The 15987-nt window shown below is 31.3% G+C and overlaps 1 protein-coding gene across 1 annotated transcript; it reads right to left on the minus strand.

Moving 5' to 3' along the window:
- Positions 1 to 2185: 2185 nt before the first annotated feature.
- Positions 2186 to 7598, minus strand: LOC139904619 (E3 ubiquitin-protein ligase DIS1-like). Its single transcript, XM_071886544.1, has 4 exons — positions 7390 to 7598; positions 5734 to 5949; positions 3615 to 4001; positions 2186 to 2612 (listed from the first exon to the last, which is right to left on the minus strand). The coding sequence occupies exons 2-4, from the start codon at positions 5944 to 5946 to the stop codon at positions 2292 to 2294; spliced, it is 921 nt and encodes a 306-aa protein (XP_071742645.1). The 5' UTR covers positions 5947 to 5949; positions 7390 to 7598; the 3' UTR covers positions 2186 to 2291.
- Between the last annotated feature and the right edge of the window lie 8389 nt (positions 7599 to 15987).

A 15987-nucleotide genomic window follows, 5' to 3' on the forward strand; every position in this document is an offset into this window, starting at 1 on the left:
TAATTTTTTTTTCTTTTAAAAAACCTTTATCGATAAAATAAAGGTTATGGTTGTTTTAAAAAATGAATGCAGTCTTTGAAAAACGTCTCATATAGAGGTCAAAACCTCGCGACGAAATCAATTAATATGGAACGTTTATAATCAATATGAACGGGACATTTCATGGTTTGTGTTGAACAATTCAGAACTGAAATATTTTCTTAACCATTAAGTACATAAGTTTTATGTAAGTTACTTTTTAAATTATATCAAGCATATTTATTTAACAACTACTCCGTATATTAGTAATTTTTATTCATATAAAGGTAATTTTACATCATTAACATTGCTTATTCAAAATGATTATCAAATAACTTATTGTCATTCAGAACCGAAATGGTCCAGATGCTTTGAATCATTCATATTATGAACCATTTAGCACTTAACCATTCAGTTTTATCAAACGCACCTAAAATTCTCAAATAAGTAGTGAATTGGGTAGGTAAGATATATTATCAGGAAATGTGCGAGTGTTGAATAAACACCCTTAACGTGTGAGTACTGAATAAAAGTCCATCAGCCCCGTCGTCTTTCCCTATTCGGGTGGGGTTGATGTTGTTGCCAACTAGAGGTGATGATAGTGTACATCCTATACAACTAGCTAGAGGTGACAATTTGAACCAGTTTAATTGTGTTGTATTTTTATTTACATTTTTAACAGCTTAATTGAAACTATTTTACTTCAGACGTTGAAAATCTCCTTGATTGATTGTATATTCTCGTGAGGTTTGCATTTTGCTACCTCAGGTACAACTATCTTTCATATTATGTGTAGTGAGATGAGGCTGAGGCTACTTACTGAATTGGAACTCTTGCACAAGGAAAGTGATCAACAACGGTTTTAATAAATACTGTACTCTTTAGCAAGGTAAGATTTTGTCAACGCAAAACAAAAACCAAACACACTATATCTGTTTTTGATTCGTTAGCATTTAAAATACACGATAACAATGTTGGGGACTCGAACCATATTTTATTTTAATAATTAGAAGCGTCAAATAGTTGCTTTATATTATGCCCGGCAATTTGTGTTGTGTTTTATTTTATGATCATTCGCTTTTTTGATTGAGTTGTTGCAACTTAATTGATTTATAATACTCCGTAAGTCTTTCTATTGACTCATATATGAATTTCAAGGGCATGGATGTCGTGTCATGTAATGTAGTTGGACTAGCTCCGGAGAGGTTGTTAAACAATCTAATACTCCGTATTATTCATATTTTGATTTTAAATATATAAATAAACATCGACACCAAAAATAGAAATTGTAATGATGTTTAGTTTGAGTTCTTTTATACAAGGAAGTAATGAAAGATGCTACGGGTTCTATTACTTTTATTGTTCGTTACTTGAAAGATGAAGGAATGGAACGTTTAACATTGATTACATATTATGTATGTACCTTTTACTTCAATTCTGCATGAATGTAAATAGACTCAACAAGTTTATGTGTATATTTTTGTTCTTTAAAAAAATAAATAATACTAAAAAAAAAAAAAATTGAATTGTAAGTTTGTATGTTGGATGATGTTTCTAGTGATATTTTAATTTGTTTGTTTTATAATTGAACCGAATTGAAAATTTGGTTTAGCTTATGTTCGATTGTAATACTCCATAAAATTGGTTTTTTGTTAAGTGTATGTTTTCATCTCAGAAGTTCCAAATGCGAATAAGCCAACACGATTTAAAACAAACAAACCGTAAGCCAAACCAATAAACAACCTAGTTAGAACATTGGGAATGATAACTAGATAAATAAGTGATTTAATTAATTGATGTATAAATATAAATTTTGATATAAAAACAATTTTTAGAAAATGTTGTTTTGCATCGAATTTAACATCCCTTGTAAATATTTTATGTTTCCGCTACCCAAAATTTCATTCGGTACCACAACAATAACAATAGATATCACTGGCAACACATGTAAATATTTTGTGGGTTGTATTTGTGCCACGGTTCTTTCAAGGCGGCTTGGGTGTAATTAGCTTGGTCGATGTTTAGCGTTAGGGTCCGAGACTTGTGATTTTTTAGGTCCGATTGTATCTTTATTCGTCTCTTTCCTCTTTTCATAAAAAAACTTTGTTTTTAGGTTATCATTATTTTAACAGGAAAAAAAAAAAAAAAATTTCTAACCCACAAAACACAAAAGAAGAAACTAGTACCAGTAATAATAAAGCAAGCAAAGAGTGTTTGCTCATAAAACCTACAACAAAAGACTACTAAAAATTACCATAATCACACATTACATTTTACTGCTCCTTCCAAATCTTACCAGTAACTCTGAGCTTCAATTCCTTCCTATCACCCCCAGAAAAGAAAAGCGCCATATTTCTTTGAATAATTAGGCCATCGAAACTATCACGAACTTTTCGATGACTGTCTCTTATGCTTCTGGGAACTCCTTGCCACGTCATCTTCCTCCCGTTGCCACCGACCTCAAGACTGTAGCTGTAATTCTTCGCCTCGTCATCATCACCCATGAATCGCAAAAATGCCATATAAACAGGTGCCATTCCAAGCTGGAAGGCCTCGAAATGAAGACAAAAGTACTGACCATAGCAACTAAATACCTGTTGTGCCACGACATTACAAATAAGATGAAATATTTAGTTGGATTATGTAAAAAAAGAATAGTTATATGTGCATTTATTTATAATAAAAATTCTACATTTTTACTTCTTTTAGAGAATATAATTATTTTGTGCCTAACTCCAACGGGTCGCTTACCAAGTTTAATCTCCATACGCTACATCGGTCTTGCCTTTCAAAAATTAATAATAATGCAATTCTCGGAAGTGTGTTCAAATGTAAGAGTGTGTTTGATAATACTGAATGATTAAGCGCTGAACAGTTCATATATATAACCTGAATGATTCAAAGGTTTTAAATGAAGTTGCGTCTGAATGACAATAAATTGTTCAATAATCATTTTGAATAAACAATGTGAATGATGTAAATTACCTTATTAACCTTTTGCATGAATAAAAAACATTATAGTTGTTTTTAATTAGTGTAGTTAATAAACCACACAGGCTTGCTTGAGTGGCCACCGAGTTGCCCAATGAAGCACACCACCCGGGTTCAATTCTTGGCTATGCCAAATTGTTCAAAAAGGGAGTGTGACTAGAGGGTTCGCATAATGCGCAATTCACACGGTACTAGGCCTCGCGCTCGGGGGGCTTGATTACCCGAGGTTTTACCTTCTATGGGGGAGCCAATGTGCTCGTTCATAGGAGGGTTTCCTCGCTTACCAAAAAAAAATTAGTGTAGTTAATATAATTTTAAGAGGATATTACATAAAATTTAATTTAGGTGCTTAACGGTTAAGAAAGTATTTCAAATCTGCATCATATGTCAGATGTCAGAAACAAACGTGCTGAATGATGAATGGTTGATCATTCAGCTAAAACATTTAATTAAGAGGTAATCAAACACACCCTAACAAATTTTTTTAATTTTTATAAAACAAATTAGATAATTATGATTTACAAATTTGTAGAAACTCGTGGAGGACACTTAATCGCTTATACCAATCTAATACAAATGAATGATCATAAAAAACGGAAACATACCGTAAGCATCCATGTCGCATTTTCCACCTCGTGAGGGTTTGATTTGACATAACGGTGATTGAAACTAGTGCCATTATGCATGTCGACTTTATGACCGTCTTTCAGATGGGCCACAAGAGAAGGAATATCACCAATAACAGTGCATTCTGAGCCAGCATAAGGACAATTATAGGGTCGAAAAACACATTGAGATTCGTGTTTTAACTTGCTGTAGTACGGATATATTCCCACACATCCATAATTCTGATATTTACAAGGAAGTTCAAGAGACGCAGCCACTTTTTCGAGTGCGAGACATCTAATATTTCCAAGTTCATGTCTGCATGTTGGACAACGATTGTGCATCCGAGGTTTGCAAACAGAGCATATTGTGTGACCATTTGAGCACTACAACATATAGCATAGATATGATGTCAAATACATTGCTTGTTATCTACACTTTTGGACTAGTTTCGGAAAATTATGTAAAAAAAGAAACCAAGTTTGTTATAGTTTCTATACCGGGTAAACAACATCAGTTACACCTATAAACATACGGAGTAATTCTTATACTTTTCAACAGAAGGTAACCTTTAACCTGTACATCAGGTTACCAGTTTCAATGTACATCATCACTTTGACATTTGACCTGGCAAATGCTCACATTTATCTGACAGTTTATGGATTTTCAGCATTGTTATATAGATGGTTACGACCAAAGTTAGTTACCTTAATTAAAAGCATTAGACTACATGTATTTTTGCGATTTACTTTATAAAATGAAAAGAAAACAAAACACTGACTCAACTTGGACAAATGCTAGAAATTAGAGAAACGATGTGTAGGCCTAAAAAGTTCTCGACGATTAAGATTAGGGTTTAAGCTACTCAATATTCATATACTTTTATTTTTGTTCCAATGTAGGCTATATACCCAAAAAAATACTATTATAAACTCTCAAGTGATGTATCAATCTAAACCGACTAAACTTGTTAACCGGAAGTAAAAACAAATAAGGGTATTTTAGGTATTTCAAGTGTTTCTTTCAAGTGGATTATTCTCCATCTTTCAAATTCTGGAAAAGTTCTTTTGCTCCTTTTGACTTTTGTTGACTATTTTTGGGTTTGGGAGATTTAGCACAAATCTGAGAAAAGTAAAAATGAGGAAAGTTTAGTAATCATCTAGTGAATGTTTTCTCAAAATCTTAGAGGCTAACTCAGTTTTCAACAAGTTATGAGCATTTTTTGTTTTCGAAATATTGTTACCGAAATCGATTGATTTCTCAGATTTGGTTATGTGTTTGTGAAATCCATCAATGGTATATGTTTAGAATGATCTACCGCAGCTAACTGCAAATTTTGATGAGTTTTGGTCAAGTTTTGAGGTGTTCTCGATTTGCCCCACCATAAGCAGCCATGGACCACCATAGCTTCTGCCGGATTTTTCAGTTGAAGATGAACACCCCTGATGAACACCATAGCTTCTGCCGGACATTATTAAAAGCGAGATAACTCACAAAAAAGGTGTATAAAAAGGCTGTTGTCTTTTATTTTTAAGTCGGTTGCAAGAAACATAAATAAATACAAATGGTGTGTTTTCGTTGAGGTTAATGCAGAAGCAAAAAAATGGTCTGCCAAAAAATGAAGTCATACAAAATGAAGACATATAAATTCGATGATGATGCTGTTATGAATTTAATGATATATATTTGATGGAAATTTTATGAACATAACCTGATGATGCTTATAAATCAAATCTGTGTATAAATTCAATGATGATTATGCTTATGAATCTGTCTTTGTGAACATAATTGGATGATTGTCTTTTTGAAGATGAAGATAAAGATGCAAAATTAAATGACAAATAAGCAATTTAACCAGTTTAGGAGGTAGCAAGTTACTTTTTGTATACATCAATACACTTTTTGATAGTATGTGACCTACATTGGTATTTTTGGGAGTACATAGGCTACATTGGAAGAAAAAAAATGAAAGTATATGACTATTGAGTAGCCTAAACCCTTAAGATTAAGATAGTATTTATAAGCGGACCATTTTTAAGGATCGAAAATTGGTTGACAACAGAATTCTGTAAACAGCAGTTATAAATGATAACTTCATTAAAGTTTTATGAAATGTACCTGATGAATAGGAGGATGCATGGCATTCAAGCAAACCGGACATTCTAATAGGTCACGAACGCTGCTAGTGTCAAGTTGATTTGATTTTAAAGGAATTTGAGAGGGTTCGCGAACATGTACAAGTTCCATTACATCCATTGCATCTTCAATTTGAGGAGGGTCAATAACCTCTGGGCTATCTCTCAAGTCGTCATAATAAGATATTGCTGACATGATCTGCAATATTACATCATATATGACAACAAGTTAAACAACAAACTTGAATTATTAGCATATGTCGACCAACTATTGGGTATACATAAATGATATTTCGTATTTCTGACTTACTTTTAATGTTGTTATTCTAGATTATACTACGATTTATTGATATGTCTTAACTTATTACAGTTTTTCATTCTAAATAATAATAGTAGTATACAAATGTTAACTTCCATAAGATAACATAAACATAGTGTAAAAGTGAAAATAGAATTCTCCAAGTGAAATCATTTGTTTATTACTTCCCACCAAGTCTATTAGGTGCTATACGCAGGCCTAATCTATTCTTGAAGTCGTTATATTTGTCCACACATTAACAATATCAAACCTTACTTTGTTAGATTCATGTATCGCAACATTTTTCATGTTTTCCTAAATTATTCCAAGCAAATTTGATAGCTTTCACAATGTTAGCATTTTTAATCTTATTGATCATCAGCGTACATGAATATTCTAGTATAAGTAGTGGCATGAACACACAACATGATGATCATTGTCACGAATTCTACATATATTCATCTTCTATGGCGATTAATAATCTATAATGAAGCCTATTTAATTCATAAATTCTTTATCACAAACCATTATTCTCGAGTTGAATTCAACGCATACTTAAGTGTTGAGGACTTGAGGTTATATCTAACGTATTCATACTTTAGTATATTATAATGATACAACTTTCATTTGCCCAAAGAACTCACAAATTCATGTAGTCAAGGTATGAATTTGCCCTAAAAATGGACGTAATATAAACGCTTTATTAGGCCGTGTTTAGTTACAAAAAAATACTCCTGTTTTTCTACGAATACTGAAAACTAGACAATGTGCTCAATTCGTGTCTGCCAAGGTAGTTATCTAAGAAACAAAAAAATCCTTACATTCAGTCAGTCACTATTATAGCAACAAATATGAAACTATAATTTATTTCTATTCTTAAAAATGAAAACTACATAATTCATACTCTTTCTATATTTTCATTAATCTTCTAAACTGATAGAACATCACCCACTTTTTCAAACAATATAAAGGAAAAATAGGAGAATTTAATCTGTAGTAACAATATCATGATTCAATTTTGATTTCAGTAGTGTGAAAACCTCAATAAATCAACAAACTTAATTACTCAACCTCCTGAATCAGTTAAATGAAAAGAAGCAAACATGTTTGATAAACATTTAAGAGAAATTAAACTTAGCAACACACACTTAATTAAAAAATCAAAATCCCTAAAAAAAAAAAGCTTCTAAACATTACACACCGACATAACCAATCAACGAGGTGGAACAAGAGAAATACAAAAGGAAACTATACCATGATTAATTAATTAATTTAATAATTGATTTGATAATTTAGTACTCCGTAATAAGCAAAAAAGATTATAAGTACACAGTTACACACCTGTTTTGTAGTTGCTGAAAACCCAAAATATGAAAATGGAAGAGACGGGGTGAAAAAATTACGAGTATAAAATAATAAATGCTGCTGATTAGGCTGGGAGATAGATTTTATATTGATTAAATTATTTAATATAATGAAAAAAAATATACTTTAACTCCGTAATGAAAAATTAAGAAGATTCAAATTGACTTTGGAAACTGGAAATGAGAAGGAAGGGGAGATTTTCAAATTAAAGGGCGTTAAGAAATTTGGAATTAAAATAAAATGAAAGAGAAAGGGTTGGATATTCAAGAGGTAGGAGCGTTAAGCGTGTACAGTAAATATTTGACAGAGTCAGACACACACATCAGACCTTGTCCACAAAATAACAAAATTTTCACTCGTTTCAGTCGGGCAAACATAAATTCAGCATATTTTTTTATTTTATATTCCTTGTACCATTTACCATGTTGGTGGTGTAAGTTGAAATTAATTACGGAGTAATATTAATATTAATATTAATAATACTTACGGAGTATATATTAAATGTGATGAGAATATGTGTAGTTTTAGTTATATCGGATTTTAGTTTTGATTTTGCGTTCACATTACAATCGGTTCCTCAACTTTGGTTATATTTACACAACGACTCCTTAAGTTTACATTTTTTCAGAGATTAAAAGTGTAAATATATAATTTTATTAAAATAAAAGAAACTAATGCCACCTGAATTTATAACGGGCCTTATCTTCTCGCTCGGTGCGAGTTAAATTTTTCCGAGATCACCGTTCAATTCGGAAAAATCTTACGAACCCAATGAGACTAACTATACGCGAGACGGACAATTTTTAAAAAAAACACTAAACACAACGACAACATGTATCTTCCTGCTCGCCACGAGTTAAATTTTTTCGACGTAAACGTCAGACTCGAAATAATTTTATGAACAAAACGAAACTAACCACGTTCGAAACAGACACTTTTTAAAAAACGCTAAACACAATGACAGCCCGTATCTTTCTGCTCGCCGCGAGTTAAATTTTTCCGACAGCACCGTTACACTCGAAAAAATTTATTGTACAAAACAAAACTAACTACGTTCGAAACGGATACTTTTTAAAAAACGCTTAACACAACGACATCTAAAACGGCGCTTAACACATGGTTCGTGTTCCCCTCTGTAAATACACAACGCTACGTTAATTATGAATACGCAGCCTGAAATCTCCCGCCGTAATGCGCGGGCCGGTCCGGATTAGTTTATATATATAAACTTACTAATTTAGAATGTAACATCCAGCATTTTTCCTTTAAAATTATTTTAACGCCCGTCTTTTTATTTTAATAACATCTTTCATATCTAGATTCGTATCCTCCGTTGGTTAACGTTCTTAATATTTTCGTTATTGGATTATAACATCTCACGTTTACTCTCGTGTATTTCAAAATAATTCGTTTGGTTAACTCACGCACCCGCATCCGAACTCGAGGGACTAATTTCGTCATTTGATCAAAGATGTGACTAGTTGGACTAGTCAACATCCACCACCACCATTCATTTCATTCATCACCTCTCATCTTTCTCTACTACTTCCATTTTTACTCTCAAACACCCATTTCACTAAATCATCATCCATTTTGAATCTAGCAAGCATCAACTAAAACAAACTACATATTTGGAATCCTTACATCTTCCTGTTCAATTCCATACCAACTTCATCTATTTTGGGTAACTTTCTAAAAACACTAGATTTTGTGTTCTTGATAATTTTGACTTATAAAAGTGTTAATTAGTGTCTATGGCTCAAGTCTAACATGAATATGTGTTTGGTTTGCTCGATTTGTTGTTTTGAGTAACTAGCTTGAATATGAAAAATGGGTGTGCTTAATCTTGAATTTTGTATGATTAAATGTTGTTTAAATATTAAAGTTCATGTATTAAATGTGTTACTAGCATCATTAGCTTTAATTTGATGTGTAGGTTGATTTAGAAAAGCTTCATTTACAAAATAGTTAAATTCATGATTTTGGTTAGGGTTTGATGAACTTTAAAATGAACTTTTGATGCATTGAATGCTTGTTAATGTTGTTAGTAAGTGTTTAGTTGCAATGTATGTTTAATTACCTTCGAAACAGCATATCGTATGTGTAAATTGAATTCCTGAAACATAAAATGTGTTTTACGAACTTGAAACTTCAATGATGAACTTTTAACGATCATTCGACGAGGATTTGGTCATTTAAATGATGTAATTGTTTGATGATATGTGATTAGTTGTGTTCCTCGTCAAATTACCTTTCCAATGATGTATGACATGCGTTTTGAATGTTTTCGGTCCATGAGTTATGTTAAATTGAGTTTTGGTTCGAGACTTAACAAAAATACTGCAAATAGCATTTTTCCAGGAATGCGCGCCGCGCACCCTTTTGCGCACCGCGCAAATGTGAAGCTTCAGATGCTTACCCCCTTTAGACAATCCCTGACCTGGTTCCACGCTTTAGTGCGCCCCGCGCATACCTGCGCGCGCCGCGCACATTCCCTGACCAAACTTTCTTTTTGTTTTATTTTTCATAAATTCTTTTCTCGCTTAGCCGCAACTCCGATTAACATGAAATTTGGACAACATGCTCATATATGATTTCTCATCATGGGAAAATTGTCGGACACCCGACCCCGTTGACTTTGACTTTGACCAAGTTTGACCTTTAGTCAAACTTAACCAAATACTTATGCAATCATCCTAACATGTTTTTACATTTGGATCATGCATGAAACTTGGCAACGTGATTCACATGCTATATGTAATCGAGTCGTAACGAGCCATAGGACTAATTGAACAACTTTGACCCATCGTGTTTACCGTTATTGATACAAACTACTTGTTTAGGTCAAGACTAGCAATTGTCCTTGCACACGTTTACTTGTGAATAACTTTATTACTCGTGCACTCAAGGTGAGATCATAGTCCCACTTTTACTCTTTTAAACTTACATTGGGATGAGAAAAAATAAACGTTTCATTTTACAAAGTGAACACAAGTATGAAAACAAACATTCTACATACGAGTTAGAACAAAATCCTCAATTCGATTATCATTTTAAGCGAGAACTTATGTTGTATGGCCATATGGGTTTGACAAACCCTCATTCGGACGGTTCGCTACCGTTACTTCGGATGAAATATATTTTCGAGAAAACAGTGTATGTTCTAACACTATTGTGATGGGGTTCTATGGAAGGAAAGTTAAGCCTTGATAATTGGGTGCTCGTGAATAACAATTTTTGGAATGGTTTACTATTATTGAAATGTTAAATTTTGTGGTTCATTTTACTTACTCACTTACTTACTTAAACCTATGATTTCACCAACGTTTTCGTTGATAAATTTCTATGTTTTTCTCAGGTCTTTGAACGATATGTGATACATGCTTCCGCTCATTATTTTGATACTTGCATTGGATGTCGAGTATATATGCATACATGGAGCATCTTTTGACCTTATTTTAAACCGTGTCGCATAGGTTTCATTTGTACTTATAACTTTGTAACATAACTTGTGGTTGAACTATTCTTGTAAACTTGAAACACTCTTTACATTTGAAATGAATGCGACATATTTTTTGGTCAAACGTTATTTTAAAGACTTATGACCACGTAACGGGACCTAAGTAGACGGCGCCGTCAATGACGATTTTGTCGGGTCGCTACATAGAAATTGTAGTTACATGTATTACTATTTAAAAGTTAAAAAGATTTATCGTATTTAATAGTATCATTTAAAAAATTTACATTAACTAATGATGTTACTAAAAGTAGTTAAAAGTCTAAAACTTTTTTTAATATATCACGTATTTGATTAGTAGCTAGCGCTACCACTAGTAGACAACTTCATCCGCCCCTCAATTGAGATTGAGATTTCTTTAATGATATGTGTGAGTTAAAAATGTTTGTGTTATGATAGTGTGAGTTGAACATGTTGTGAGAAGTATTGTGATGATTTACGCCGTTGATACTTGTGGTTTGTTTACTTTTGCATCGTAACACTTAAACTTTAATTTTTGCGCGGTTGGTACCTGAGTTTTGGTTACCTATCACCATTGGCACCTCTGGCTAACGTCCGTCACATGGGGTCTGTTAACCTCACACATGTGCAACACATGTGAGGGTAATTTCGTCCCTTCCGCTATTTGTTTCCATATAAAAACTCCATACGTGCAAAATTAAATGAAAAAATAAAATCAAAAAATTATAATAATAAATACATAAATCGACAATGAAGGTAGACGATGGTAATATGGCAGCGGTGGTAGTAGGTTAATAGAGAAAGCAACTAACTCAACTAAACCCGAATTGGATCCACGAATCCTTAAATCAATCAAATCCATAGTTCGTAACTTCTGATCTATCAATCTTGAATTCTGACTTGTTGGGTTTTGTCCTTTGACCACTGAAGCAAATAGATTTCCTCCATCATTAGAAATAATATTGTTGTTAATAATCGGAACATACACCTTTTTTGCCTGAGGTGTGACGACCCGGGAATTTCTGACCAAATTTAAACTTAAACTTTATATGATTTCGATACGATAAGCAAAGTCTGTAATATTGTGTCTTAAAATTTTTGAACTGTATCATATATCCATTTGACCTTCGACTGCTCTCGACGATTCACGAACAATTAATTGTAAATAGATATGTGTGTATGTATATATAAATAATAATTCGAAATATAAATTGAAGTATTATATGTTGTTGTTATTAAAAATTAATAAAATAAAAATAGGATATTATAATAATTATTATTTAAAATATATCTCTATATATAAATAAAGTATATTAAAAATAAATATTAAATGATTTTAATACTCGTTTGATGTTCCGATTGATATTAAGCAAGTTAAATTCGAACTTATGTAATTTTAAAATAAACGGTAATACGAAAATGAGTTCTATAAATTTTAGGCTTATTAAAAATGTATTTAGGAACTATTTGTTAAGTTTCAACACTTGTTATATTTTACCCAGAATTAGGAGGGACAATTGAGGTAATTTTTATTTAACAAACTAAGGATCGAATTTTATACCATAATGACCAAAATAAATAAATGGACTTAATTTAAAAATTTGGGATTTTTAGGAACACTTTGATAGGATAACTGTTTAAGCAATGGACACGATATAATAACCTTATTAATTATGTCGACAGATACACACTAAATTACTCCGTGATTGAATTTGTATCTTTTCAAATCTCCTTTTCAACTATCACATGTTTAACTTGATTATTATATTATAATAATTATTATTATTATATTATATATATTAATAATCTAAACAACATTACATATACATAATTCATTCAATGATCAATCTCCTCCACCCAATTTCATTTTTGATGTTTCTACTTCAATCAAGATCAAGCCATCTTTGGCTCACCTTTGCACCACCACAACTGGATACCACTAGGCCACCAACGAACCACCCTATCACCACTTCATCACCACAAACACATCCACCTCCACCGTGAGCATATTACCACCACTTCCAATATTATTATTTTTTTTGTTTTGTAACTCAGACAACTATCAACGTTTTGTTGTTGATCACCTTCTGTTTCAGCTGCATAACTCGTGTTACTTATGCTATTCGACAGTCAAAGCAGCCATCACATAATTTCTATTATTTTGGTGCAGGCTGCTACACGTATAATTTATTTTTCTGTTTTCTGTTTTACAGCTAACACTTCACCACCACAATCACAATATGAACACCATTGCTTTTACTGCATACTTTCTGTTATTATCCGACTACTAACTACTATAGTGGTGTTCCTGTTACTACTGTTGTTGCAACCGTGAATTTCCAATCAAACTTCCACCTGATGCCTTCTAAACAGCCATCTATCCGCTACCTTAAAGTCACACCCATAATCACTCACTGCTGCTACTTTATACTTTTGTATTCGACCATCAACCCACCACATAACTCATCTAATCATCAACTCTATCTCCCTCTCCCTCCTTCGTTTCTGTTTTAAAAACTCGACAAGAACCTCCACAAAAACCGGTAATTAATTTTGTTATTGTGAAGAGATAGGGATGATCCAATTAATAATTTTTTTTGTTTCAATTAATAAACTCCTACTTGTTAATTTGATGGTGCTACTTGTTGGTTGTGGGTTGAGGTTTTCAATAACAGACGTCCACTTGAGGATTAAAAGTATGAATATTATAAATAAGTAAAAGATCGTCAACTACTGCGTCTATTATTTCCTTCCTGATTTAAATCATAAACATTGGGCCGTTATAATTCTATTCTAGTTGGGCCATTACTGATTGGGCTGCCATGTTCCTTGTTAGATTGGGCTGAATAGATGTTATAAGCTTATGATAATATTAGGAAGATAATGAAGAACGTACATATATATGATGATGAATGATAGTGATAATGGCGATAATATATATAGTTGATGATTTAAAGCGAGGATGATATGAGAAATAAGATTATAATCGTGATAGATATATGATAATTATGATCACGAATTTATGATTATGATTATGAGTTATAATTTATAATTTATGATTATGATTATGATTTATGATTATGATTATGATTATGATTATGAAACGAATATAATTATGATTATGTTATAGGATTATGATGATACATAAGTTGAATATAAGAGGATGATATAAGATGATGATACAGTGAAGGTGATGAATATGTTATGAAGAAGATGAAACAAACATAAAATGAGTTAAATGAAATTAAGGGTTAAATAAATCAGATAAGTAATGGGCAGAGGACTGGTTAGGCATATGGTTGGAGAATAAGAGGTCTTGGGTTCAAGCCCGGGCAGTGGCATTTATTTTCTTTTTAAGATCTCATTACTTGGAGGTAGTATTATTATTCTATTTATTATTATTATTATTATTATTATTATTATTATTATTATTATTATTATTATTATTATTATTATTATTATTATTATTATTATTATTATTATTATTTCTATTATTATTATGATATAAAAGAAAATATAAATTAAGAAATAATAAGATAAAAATGATTAGGGTTATGATTATAAATATAGTTAAGGTAATTACTACCGAAAAGTATAATTAGAAGTACGCTTATGAGAAAAGATGAAAATAAATATAATTAAGTCGTGATTAAATAAAATTATCATTTTTATTAAGATTATCATTATTATTAAGAATAACAGGTTTATTAAAATCATCATTTAAATTATTATTAGTATTATCGTTAAAATTATCATTTTTATTAAAAACTATCATTTTTATTAAAGTTATCATTTTTAGTAAAATTATCATTATATATAAAATTTACATTTTTTTTATTAAACTTATCATTATTATTATTATTATTATTAAAAGTATCATTATTATTATTATTAAACATGATTTTATTTTTATATTTAAAATCATTATTTTTATTAATATTATCATTATTTTTATTATCATTATTATAAGTATCATTATTTTTAATATATGATTATTATCATTATTGTTATTACAATAAAAATTAATCATATAAAAACATACATAATAAAACTATATTATAATTTAAAGTATACAAAATAAATGTAATTAATTAGGTTACTAATGAAACACGTAGTTAAAATAAAAATCATAGCACTAACAATATATAAATTTATTCGATTACAACTATAGGTGTTAATATATATATATATATATATATATATATATATATATATATATATATATATATATATATATATATATATATATATATATATATAAATGATATAGGTTCGTGAATTCGAGGCCAACCCTGCATTGTTTAATATCGTCATACGTATTTTTACTACAAAATATAGTATTGGGAGTTTTATGTGATGACCCATCCTAATCCATCTGGATGAATACATTACATTTGGTTACATCGCGAGGTACTTGACTTCTATATGATACATTTTACAAACATTGCATTCGTTTTTAAAAGACAAACTTTCATTACATCGACAGTTGACGGCATGCATACCATTTCATAACATATCCAACTATAATTGACTTAGTAATAATCTTGATGAACTCGACGACTCGAATGCAACGTCTTTTGAAATATGTCATGAATGACTCCAAGTAATATCTCTAATATGAGCAAATGCACAGCGGAAGATTTCTTTAATACCTGAGAATAAACATGCTTTAAAGTGTCAACCAAAAGGTTGGTGAGTTCATTAGTTTATCATAAACGATCATTTTCATCATTTTAATAGACCACAAGATTTTCATTTCTCATAAATACACATCTCATATCAGGCATTTCGCAAACTGCATAGAGATAAAAATCATTCATATGGATTGAACACCTGGTAACCGACCTTAACAAGATGAATATAGAGTATCCCCCAGTATACAGCGCGCGGCTAATATACTAAATAATACCTCGAAGTACTAAAGCATCCATACCCTGGATGGGGCTCGTTGGGCCCGATAGATCTACCTTTAGGATTCGCGTCAATTAGGGGCCATTTCCCTAATTCTTAGGTTACCAGACTTGAAGGGGCGATATTCGGTTTAATAATCCAACCATATAATGTAGTTTTTGATTACTTGTGTCTATTTCGTAAAA

Source organism: Rutidosis leptorrhynchoides, chromosome 4 (genome assembly GCF_046630445.1).
Source record: "Rutidosis leptorrhynchoides isolate AG116_Rl617_1_P2 chromosome 4, CSIRO_AGI_Rlap_v1, whole genome shotgun sequence".
Taxonomy (NCBI): domain Eukaryota; kingdom Viridiplantae; phylum Streptophyta; class Magnoliopsida; order Asterales; family Asteraceae; genus Rutidosis; species Rutidosis leptorrhynchoides.

What these genes read in the sequence shown, in the direction of transcription:
- LOC139904619 (XM_071886544.1), bottom strand. Translation starts at nt 5,946, where the DNA reads ATGTCAGCAATATCTTATTATGACGACTTGAGAGATAGCCCAGAGGTT. An exon ending in TGCATCCTCCTATTCATCAG is followed by an intron (nt 4,002 to 5,733) that starts GTACATTTCATA and finishes TATATGTTGTAG; the next exon opens with TGCTCAAATGGTCACACAAT. An exon ending in ATGCGACATGGATGCTTACG is followed by an intron (nt 2,613 to 3,614) that starts GTATGTTTCCGT and finishes GTGGCACAACAG; the next exon opens with GTATTTAGTTGCTATGGTCA.